The 11,766-nt window shown below is 36.4% G+C and overlaps 1 protein-coding gene across 1 annotated transcript in view; it reads right to left on the bottom strand.

Annotated features, from left to right (window-relative positions):
- Window positions 1-7,268: 7,268 nt before the first annotated feature.
- LOC138045948 (probable serine incorporator) overlaps window positions 7,269-11,766 on the bottom strand; it is a 22,728-nt gene continuing 18,230 nt past the window's right edge. Inside the window, exons 5-6 of the mRNA XM_068892590.1 lie at window positions 10,131-10,479; window positions 7,269-8,638 (exon numbers count right to left, since the gene is read on the bottom strand). Of these exons, the coding sequence (XP_068748691.1) occupies window positions 8,497-8,638; window positions 10,131-10,479 (491 nt within the window). The 3' untranslated portion in view covers window positions 7,269-8,496. The remainder of the gene's footprint in view (window positions 8,639-10,130; window positions 10,480-11,766) is intronic.

Below are 11,766 nucleotides of genomic sequence, written 5' to 3' on the forward strand. Positions count from 1 at the left end.
TTGCGTCAATTTTTTCCTTTTTCTAACAAATTCTGCCATTTTATAGGCTTCGAAAGTTGCGAAAATCCAAGCATCTTTTCTTCACGACCGAGTCAGAAGGGGAGTGGGTCTATTCCTGATGTGACATCACAATCTACTTTGCTTTCCAAAGACCATTTAGACCAATTCCTTTCTTTTTCCCTTGTTTTCTTACTTCTCAGTTTCTTTTCAAGACTTTTCCTTTTTACTGGGTTGCCAGTATGGCAATCCCAGTCGGAAAGTGGGTGGGATTTGTTCGTTTCATTTATTTATTTTTTTAGTTTTTTTTTTCCGTGTCGGTAAAAGTCTTGCCTGTCACTCCCCTGGTAAGTGGTGTCTTTGTGCATAGGGCCTTCTGCGCGTATTTTCTTAGGATCGAGAGGGTAGTGGAAATGCGTAGATTTCTCTGGTGGACACAGTAGAATCATTATTAACTTAACCTGCAATGGCGTCGAAAGTCATGTAACGCGAATGGCGTTTTAGTGGATCCTTAAAACAAAATATACCCTTATAGAGCTCAATGATGGAAAGTCAGTTGAATAAACTAGGCAGGCGGCGAAAAACAAACACCTGGAATCTTGAAAGCGACGAGTAACGGACTTCGACAACAATCTATTGCCCGTCGAGCCGAAATCAAAGTGACCTGTAATTTCTAATATTTTGCCAAGTGTGCTGTTATGTAGAACACTGAAACCAAATGGAAAATTCTCTGGTAACTTATGGATTCAACAAAGACAGAGAACGAATCGAACACCTTACGTGGATCTGTGATCAACTCTGGAAATGTGCCAGCCAAGAATTATTTGAAAGAAAGCTTGTCTATTTTGTGCTTCATTATTCAAGGAAAAGGTTCTTCATGGAAGCGGTTTGATCCTCAAATTTAGTTTGTTGCAATATTGCGCATATTTGACACGATTGAGTTTCTTCTCTTCACGCACGTAATGAAATAGTGGGTCTATTCCTGATGTGACATCACAATCTACTTTGCATGCATGTTTACAAAGAGTTAATGCAATGTAAATCAGTTTGTGACGTCACATCAGGAATAGACCCACTCCCCTTCTGACTCGGTCGTGAAGAAAAGATGCTTGGATTTTCGCAACTTTCGAAGCCTATAAAATGGCAGAATTTGTTAGAAAAAGGAAAAAATTGCGGCAATGCGTTTCGAACAGATGCAAAGATTCATTTTAGCGAAAAAAATATTTTGGGGTGAGGGGCACTTTAACTTCAGTGAACTTTAGTATTACAAAGCTGACAGATGCTCAGAGGGCACGCTTAAACTTGTGGTGAAAAGAAGTTGTGACGGAACTTGAAAATGATCAACATTTCCGCCCAGAAGCCAACGTTTGTCGCTTCTCTTTTATTTGTTATTCTTCAGAGACTGGAATGCTGTAGTTCAATACCACACAATTCATTGCCTTCTGATTTTCTGTAACACGTACCACAGGCAACTTAGTGTATGCTTCACGGAAGCATCTTGTTAATAAAAAGACAACAGTATTTTCCATGCGCTAAAAACGATAAATAATGATTTCGAAATAACACGTACATTTAAACAAGCATAAACGAGAAATGAACATAAACTTCATGAATCATCCACCTTCTTCCCCATATCTATTTTCTGTTACACTTGCTTTTCAAAAATATCCATTTTACTATTGTGTCGATAACTTTATTATATCTTCTTTTTACGATCTACAGAAACTGTTTGCCACCTACACAGGGAGTTCTCTCACACACCTAACATTCCTACACTCCTCATCCCTATATTTGCTCCAAATATTTTCCCTTAACTCGACCAACTAACACTACACATGAATTTGTATTTTCAGCTCTCCTTGTCAAGACGCCAATTTCAATGACTACAATCAAAGAACAACCAAGCACAAGAGTCCATAAGTAAAGAGATTCAGAAAATAAGTACGACATTTAATCGATTATATCATTATTATAAACTAATGATTCTTTTATTTCAGTTCCAGTGACTCATCTCAACCGATACACGGACAATTTGGATGCTGCATAATTGTTTTAGAGAATGTAAGTACCCCTTCCTCTATTTTGCCGAAAAACGTTACATATGAAATTGCTAATTTGTGATATTCATTCTTCTTACGAAAACTGCTTCTGGTATCTTCCATCACAGATAACGAAGACAAATTCCATACACTTCTCCATTATTGCAGCCTTGAAAATCAACCCGGTAAGTGTTTGTCGTCCTTCTTTTATTTTACACACCTATTACCAATCCCTGTTACATACTTCTTTCTATTTTTAGATCGGTCTTGTTTCCAAAGACACAGCCCCCTCTTACCAAACCATCTTCTACCGGCCACACAGTAAGTATTTTATTATACATATCACATCACACAAAGAATAATATCTTTTCAAAAATCTCCCAACACTACTCCCACCGTCTCAACTCCCGCGCTCTCTCTTTGGAAGGCCTTTCCTTTTTCATCAGCTCCAATACGTGACATCATCACTTTTCCATACACTTTAATAACTTTAAAATAAATTCCAAATAAAAATTTCAATGAAACATAACTAAGAATTAAACCTCAACTTGTACATTCATCTTCCCTTATCATTTCTATTTACCTCCCCGTTACGTTAAATTGATAACTGTTTTGATAACTTTGACATTTCTGCCTTCTTAAATTCTTTAGGAGCAGTCCACTTCGCAAGTAACACAGGACATACAATGTTACACTTCTCAACATTCCAAGTCCTTCCACGTTACTAACATTTATCTTATAACTTTCTTTTTTTAGCCTCATTGATCTTCCTCAATATAAGGATAATCACCATCAGTTCTTTCACACAGAAACCGTAAGTTTGCTTCTAACTTTGACACAATCAGTTTCGTCTTCCCTAAAAATAGCGAGATAATCGCTTCACAAAATACTGTTTTTAACAGTTTCTTGTTGTTCTCACTTTTGATTTACAGGCAAAACTTGTTCAAAATCGCCCATTCGAAACTGGAACAAAAAGATCTCAAACAGTAAGTACACTTTTAGCTACATCGTTGTTTTTAACCTGAACCAACGAACACTTCCTAACCACTGTTACATACTAATTTCTCTTTTGCTTTCATTTATTTCAGTCGGCTGCGACTCCTTCATTAACAAATACCAAGCAATTTGGATGCCATTTTTCGGTGAGAATTTCCTCATTTTTTTCTCTCCTTTTCTTTCAAAGATCCTCCCTTTTTCGTCACAGTTCAAACATATGACATCACTTTTTCATAGCTTATTATAAGATGAAATAAGATTACACACCACTTTTTAACCATCCTGTTTCATTTTCTCTTCACAAATACTTTTATTCAACCCTTGTTTTACCTTTGATATATGTTCTTCATAAAATCTGCAGAAAAAATTCACCTCGCAAGTAAGACATGACGAGCTGTCCTGTTGTACATCTTGACATTCCAAGCTCCCTTCCTTGTTTCTAATACCTATTTTATTTCGTCATTTTTCTTTTTCAGCTCCATTGGACAATTGCCACCTTCTATTCGACATAAACTGTAAGTATGCTTCGAACTTTAAAACATTTTCGTCGTTTTCAAAAGCAGCGCAATAACATAATCTGAAGCTTCACAAAATGCTGGTTTTGATAATTTCTTGTTAGCTCACTTTCAATTTGCATGCAACACTTGCTCAAAATCGCCTATTCGAAACTAGAAAAAAACATTTCAAACCGTAAGTACACTTTTAGCTCCTTCGTTGTTTTTAAAAGTAGTTACAGTTAGTTTTTAATCTCAACCAATGAACATTTCTTATATACATCTCTATTTACTTTAAGCCTCTTTCGTCCGGCTACACCTTTATTCCAAGTTGGTGATAGCCAAAGACGGCTCAATAAAACGAAGGCGAGATTCAAACAATAAATACAGTTATCATCGATCTTATAAATTATTATTATTATTATTACCGTCATCAATAAGTAATTTATTACTTACTCGTATTCTTTCCCCAAAAATCATCTCGGCTGTCTTCGAAATTTTCTTCCACTCCATTATTATGAAGTCATAAAATTCAGAAGATGGCAACCGCCAAGCACTTCGGTGAAAAAATCACTTAATCGATTTCATTCTCATTTCATCGAAAACGATCATTACCCTGTTACATGCTAATTATTTCTCTTTTGCTTTCATTTATTTCAGCCGGCACCGACTCATCTATAACCAAATACCAAGCAATTTGGATACCAATTTTGGTGAGAATTCCCACATTTTTTCCTCTTCCTTTCTTTTGAAGATCCTCCCTTTTTCATCACAGTTCAAACATATGGCATCATTCTTTTAACACGCATATAACCAGATTAAATAAGATTAAAATAATTTTCATAATAATAATTTCAATAAAACATTAGCTAAAAATTAAACATTAACTTTACCATTCATCTTCCCTCACCATTTTTCTTACCCATCCTGTTTCATTTTCTCTTCACAAACACCTTTATTCAACCCTTGTTTCGATAACTTCGATATATCTTCTTCTTAAGATCTTCACAAACGGTTCACTTCGCAAGTAAGACATCACGAGCTGTGATATTCATCTTGACATTCCAAGTCCTTCCTTCCATCTTAATATTTATTCAAAATAGACGACCATACCTTGTCTATGGAAACTACTAAAAATTAACTGATTGCGAACATTTACCTTTGCTTAGTTGCTATTAGTTTTTTTTCCTTCTTGCATAATCTTATCTTTTTACGGTTTGAGCTAGCAGTTTCCTTTGTTAACATGTGTTCCCTTGCGGAAAACACATGGGGGGAGAGTGTCGGAAACTGGGTGGTAACATAAGTCAGTGATTCCTTTTCTCGATTGATTTTTGTCACGAACTCTCAAAATTTGAATACCTTCATTGTTAAACGAGCCTGTTTCCGGTAAAATTGATTCTGTTTATTATTTCTGTAAACGGCCGTCTTTTTAGCCAATCGGGTTTGTTTAAATCAAGTTAGTTTCGTATGAGTAGGATATTTTTTTTCAATTGTGTAGTTTTGTGCTAGGGCTGTTTTCAATCTCTGGACGATTAAATCTGGACGATAATACTGAGAGAGTGTGGGCCTTTTATCCTCATATCCCACACAAGTGGCACCTCCGACGGGTACCTTGTCTATTTTGTCGGGTCCCTTGTCTATTCGACATGAAAACTGTGAGTAGGCTTCTAACTTTAGAACATTTTCGTCGTTTTTAAAAAACAGCGAAAAAACATAATCTTAAGCGTCACACAATGCCTTTTTACAAATTTCTTGTCAGCTCAATTTCCACATGACTCGTCCACAATCAGCGATTGGAAAATCTATAGCAAAACATATCTCAAACCGTAAGTACACTTTTAGCTTCTTCATTATCCTTCAAACCATACTTAATTTAACTTACAATCTGAAACAACTAACACAATTTCCAGCATTTTTAGACCGGTTCCACCCTAATTTAAAGCTGATGACACCCAAAGGAGAATCGATAAGGCTAAGGCAAGATTAAGACGGCAAGTACGATTTATAATCGATCATTTAAGTATAATTATTATTATTAACATTAGCTAACATTTCCTGTCAACACAAGTTTAAGTTGCAGACAAGACTCCTCGAAAATGATGCACAAGGAGACAAGTTCGCAATATCTTCAGATCGTAAGTACAGTTTTACCTTTTTTTATTTCTGAGTTCTTAACTATTTAGTTAATTGAATAAACTAATACTGTTCGATCCACCTGCATACCTATTTCCAGTTCTCCTCTTCAACAAGCTATTTTCAAGCTGATGGCAACCATAGGAGGATCAACCACACAAGAAAAGTGAATAAGATTCAGACTATGAGTACAACCTGTAATCAAAGATAATTAATTATTCTTATTACGAAACTAATTGTTCCAATTAACTATTAGTTTAAATTTCGCTTACTCGATATCATTTCGGCGTTTTTATGACGTCATGAAATCCCAAATGGCAGCGTCCGAGTAAACTTCGATGCAAATATTTAAATCGCTCTTCAATATTAATTAGACATTTAAATAAATTTAGTATCGATTTATTCTTAAAGCGATAACAAATATCTAAATAAAATGCTAATAATTTGATAATTGAATTCATAATCAATCTCCAGTCTGAAACCTGTATATTACTAAAAAAATCACTTAAAATTTAAGTTATTCACTGTTGTAAAATGATTGAATACTCTTCAAGTATATTTCAACCTCCACCTACCCTTCCATACACGTCTTAGGGCGCACTACCTGTTCTTACCAGCCCTCCACCCCAAGTATTACTATTATCAGCCAATTTCCCAATCCTTCTCCTTGCCTCCCTCGCCTTCCATAACTCCTCTCATCCCCCGTCATGTAACTTAGAACCGTCATAATCTCCCAGCTACAGTTATTTCATCCCCCACATACCATTCCACTCCACCCTATTGCATTATTATTTTGTACGACAAAATATTATTATTATTATTATTATTATTATTATTATTATTATTATTATTTTACACGACCCCACAAGCTGCATAGCTTAAATACTTATCGTGTTTAAATAAAGGTTTTACTTACTTACTTACTTACTTACGACATCATGATTATGTAATGTTAACAAAATTTCCCCTTAGTTCCTTTCCGTTTTCCACTTTTTTCTTGAATTCAATAAATTGTTAAATTGTAAATGCAATTAAACTTGAAAAACAATAGCTACAGTTACCAGATGCTTTTTGCACACAACTTCTAACAATTCTAAATGTGCTAAAGTTGACATTAACTTAAGATTATGAACTAAATGCAGACAGCACTGTCTACCTCTTTCCTTATACATTTAAACGTCTTTCCACTTCTTTCAAAAGCATTAATTTTCATAGATAACTTTCGTGAACCTTTATCACAATTTACTTCCCAATCGACTCAAACAAGACTACGCCCATGTAAAATGATCAATACAACTGCAAATCCTTTACGACCGCAATCTCTTTCTAAAGACGACAGAAATGCTCAAACTCTACTAAACAACTAAACGTATTGTCTTAAAACTTAAAATGTTCGCTATCCTTTTTTTCAAACCTCCTACACCCGGTCATATAATTAAGATACCATTTCACACAGCCATTCATGTGGTGTACCCTCCTCCCAGACCACTCCATCCCACACTGTTGTCTAATAATTTGTTCATGAGATCATGATAATATAATATTTCAAAATTTTCCCCTTGGCTCCTTTCCTCTCTTTCACTATTTTTTACCTTTTTAATGCAACAAATTTTACGAACTATTAAGTACATTTAATTGCGAGCCAATCGCTCAAACAAGACTTTAACCCATAAAAATTAATGTACAACTAGAAATCTCTTGTAAAAATGATAATTGCTAATTAGTAACTCTTATTGATTATTAGTATTCGTTCCTTCAAAATTATCTTGACTCCTTCCGATCATCGACGACATTCGTAAAATATGACGTAATATACCATCGCCCAAGAACTCTGCGAAACCAAATTGGCCTATTCGCCTCTGCTTGTTCTTTTTTTCGGTTTACGTTTATTAAAATAACTAAATCATCGACCTAAAAATAACAACAGCAACCTTCTTACTAAAACTGCAGACTGCGCGTTATAGCTCTAGCTAAAAAGTCATTTCAGTGTAATTTATCTTCTCTTATCCTATGTAATCCAATACATATTCGCTATTTTAAACTCCTTTTACACTAAGAAAGTACTTAATCATTTTGTGGCTTACCAACAAATTCTGCGATAAACTTCTGACATTTGTTTAGCTTGACGATCATTCTTATAACTAAGGGTACTGTCTAAATACTTAAAGCTCCCGCTAGCTTTCCTTTACACCTCCTACACCTGGTGAGCCCTCCTTCTAGACCACCCTACAGCATAATAATTTTTGCTCAGTTTAATAATTCTCTCTTTCTCCCTTAACTGAACGGAAACAATCAGCAAACAAACATCCACCTACAATTTTGATATGCTTTGTTGGTAACTTGTAAGGTATAAGTTAAATCACTTTTATAATTGACCTCGATTTTTAAAACTTAATCAAATGTCCAAGAAAAATAAAGACAACCAACCCCTGTTCACTCTTTATAACTTTGAGCCTTGCCTTCTCCTTTAAAGATTAAACAAAATTCATACACAACAATCGCCTTGCATACTTTAGTAGCGCATTTTCCAATTGATTCAAGTAAGGCTACTGCCATAACCAGTTTATCAAACACCTTCCAAACAGACATTTTGCAATCGCCACTTGTTTCAACGATCTTGCAATCCGCTATTATATAATTTTTCGTAAATCGCCGAACCGAACTGATCCGAAACTTCATTGAGACACTCATTTAATATTTCTGTGTATGTTGCTTCAGTGTCTAGTGATAACAAGCCCTTGCTTCAGTTATTTGTACTTTGTACTCAAAATTTAAGACCATAAATGACACCACTAAGAACTCTAAGAGGTTGGTGCGATACAAAATTATCTTGATCTTTAGTCAAAGTCTCTATCTGGAAAGAGAATAGGTGCAAGCAAGGTCCAAAGGTAAGTCAACAGTACCATCCAACTGGAAGCGATCTTGATCCACATTGGAGCATAACTGTTTCTCAAGACAAACGGGTTACTGAATTCTGGACTGTGGAATGGATAGAATAGATAAATAATCCTTAGCAAGCACGCATTCGAAGCAGGCAGACTGTACTTTGATGTGAATATATATGTTTTGTTTATGGCAGAAGTGCACTTGGGGCCAGATCACACTCAGCTACAAGAAACTTCAAAATTCTTCAAAGGAGTAGCTCCTGAAAAATAATCTGCTGGTGTGAAGGGAAGACACCAGATCCTTTGACGTTTTTTAACAAAATTTTATAAAGTTCTCACTAATTAATGCTGTACATTTCCATATTCTGGCAAGGCAAGTAACAAAAATCTGGTAGTGGGATCTTACCCTTTGTCAGAACGAAGGGCTAAGGCTCGGAAAATCAGCTTTTGAATTTCTCTACAGTGGTCAGTTTACCATATATGTTTAAGGAGGGTGCCTACTAAGTCAATGGCATTTTTGCGCGGTTTACTGAATATGCGGGAAAAGCAGATCTTAAACAAGTGTTATCGAAATCCAAAAAGAAAATTGGGGGTAACCACGCATTTTTCGAAGATAATAGCCCTTTTCACGATCAGTTTTTCTCATTTGCATTACAATGTAATCTAGCATGTATGTGAGGCAATTTCGGGCTATTTTGTCGTTTTAACCCGAAATTGCCTCACACCCACGTTAGATTACATTGTAATGCAAATGAGAAAAAATAACCGTGAAAAGAGCTATTAATCAACAATATTAATTATAAAAAGCTTTAAAATACAAAGCAATACATGGCGTTCTTTTCCAAATTGAAGCTTATTTATCTCTGAAAGATGCGTGGTTACCCTCAATTTCTTTTTTGGATACTAAGAGCACTTGCTTAGTTCTGCTTTCTCCACATAGTTTTGAGCCCCGCAAAAATATCCCTGTATCAATAAGCACCACCATAGGAAATCTGAGTATCTCGAAATGCGCAGAACGTATGCACAATAACAATAGTAGGCACCGTCCTTAACTTCACCACCGACACAGCACAACAGTGTTTTTAGAAACTTAAAAGCCTTTGTTCACGTTGAACCAAAGAAACTCTTCTGGTCACAATATGGGATTCACCACTGCAGTCATTAAAGCAGCAAAAACTAAAACTCTTGATTGAACTTTAAACTTTCAATTTGTTACATGTTATTGACAAATACAACAATGTCTTTGTCTTCGGCCATCTATTAGCCATCATCACCACTGTCCCTCTCGTCATGAAACGATGCTGTTCACATCACAATCATCATCACCAGTAATAATACTCTGATTTCCTTCATTCTACATTAGAGTTCCCTAACCCAAACTTCATCCCGGTCTCTGGCATCTCTCTTTCCCTCCCTCCTCCCTCCCTCTCTCTCTCTCCCCTCCCCCCAACCCGACACAAAAGGGACAGATACAACATATACACATATACATGTACACATCATTCCTTGTAATCAAATCATAAAACATTAAAAATCAAGGCAACTGGTCAAAATTAGCAGCCTAAAATAATTCTTCTTCTTCTTACCTATACCAATTTGTTAGCGTCATCATGATATAGAGAGATGCCACCGAAAACATCAAATGGTATAAGCAGTAGCTATAAGCCACTTGATTTTTCTCATCATCATACACCTGTTGCCTGTCTCCTTCCTCCATTAGGTTCACATCACTTGTTTGGCCTGCATCATGCAGGGCCGTGGACTCTGTAGCATCTGATGCACTTGCGTTACTGTTGTTTCTCCCTTGTGAGTTGCTAGATGGTTTGACGGTTGCGTAGAGAACCATCAGAAACATCAGCACGATGCCAATTATGGCATGACCATCAATACCCTTTACTGCCACCTCAGTTTTGCCAAATGGATTGCATGAACCATCTGTAAGAATAGATAACTAAAAATAAGACGAAGCAAACAGTTATCTTTTATCCCCAACAAGGATTCACTCAATAATTTTTTACATAACCCCTTCAGGTGGCTGGTATGTCAGTTGATAACATCCATGGCTGAGGGATTGTCTGAAAAATGGATATTTGGCTGGGTCAGTTCCAACGCTTCCAAGTAACGGTCTGAAAAATGGATATTTGGCTGAGAAGTGAAGCTTAAAAATAGTTTAATGTGAAATTTTGAGGACAATCTCTCAGCCAAGGACATTATCAGCTGACAATTACCAGCACGCCAGAAAGGGGTTTATTTACTTTATAACCCTCCCATTGATTTTCATGGTGAACAAAGACTGCTCGTAAAAGCCAGTGTTGATCTGATGATGAATGCATGCATTGACACAAGCAAGTACATTTATTTATTTATTTATTTATTTATTTATTTATTTACTTCCACTGTGATTGGACCGAAACTTGACAAACTGTCATGCTAAATAAACTCTCACAACATCCCTTAGCTCAAAAACTTGAAAACTCAGCGCTTTTTAGCTTGTTGGACAAATATAGACACAGACGAGTTACTGCATGGTATCAATACAGTAACTGTGATTTTACATTGCATGGAAATTAATGATTGGGTTGTTAACTGAAATAGTCACCACAAACAAAGCATATAGGGATGCAGTGACTGTGTTAGCAGAGTGGTAAGGGTATTGTCATTGGCATCATATCTTTGTATACCCTCGGATTTCAGAGCAGCTTGGTGCAGCTAGTATCTCTGGGCGTTTACCATCCCAACCACCATATACTACAAAAAACACCGATCTGTGGAATGGGCCAGAATTATTGAGTGACTGCCCTGCCCACTTCAGTTAAACATTTTGCTGAAATTCCTTCCCCACGGTGTGAGCAGTAGTCAGCTTTTGCTGTCAAGGTGTACCAGAACAACCACAACAATAGAAAGATGCATTTTCAAAATCACCAGTCCCAGAGGGAAATGAATAAAATTGTTCTTGTCCAGTGAAGAGATTGCAAGTGCAACCGCAGACTCGCTGTTACTTGGAGTGCAAGAAAGGTTCCCTGGCCTGAAAAGTAGCTTCGAACACAACACCTCTCAAGAATTTGAACTATTTGCAAGCAAAAGTGGGTGGGGCAGTGACTCAGTAATTGGGGCCCATTCCACAGATAGGGGGTTTTCGTTGTATCACAGAGGACAGACCACAACACTGGCAACTCCATGCCCTGCTCTTTGTGAATAGCATGGGTTCTTTTATGTCCACAG

Source organism: Montipora capricornis, chromosome 4 (assembly GCF_036669925.1).
Source record: "Montipora capricornis isolate CH-2021 chromosome 4, ASM3666992v2, whole genome shotgun sequence".
Classification (NCBI taxonomy): domain Eukaryota; kingdom Metazoa; phylum Cnidaria; class Anthozoa; order Scleractinia; family Acroporidae; genus Montipora; species Montipora capricornis.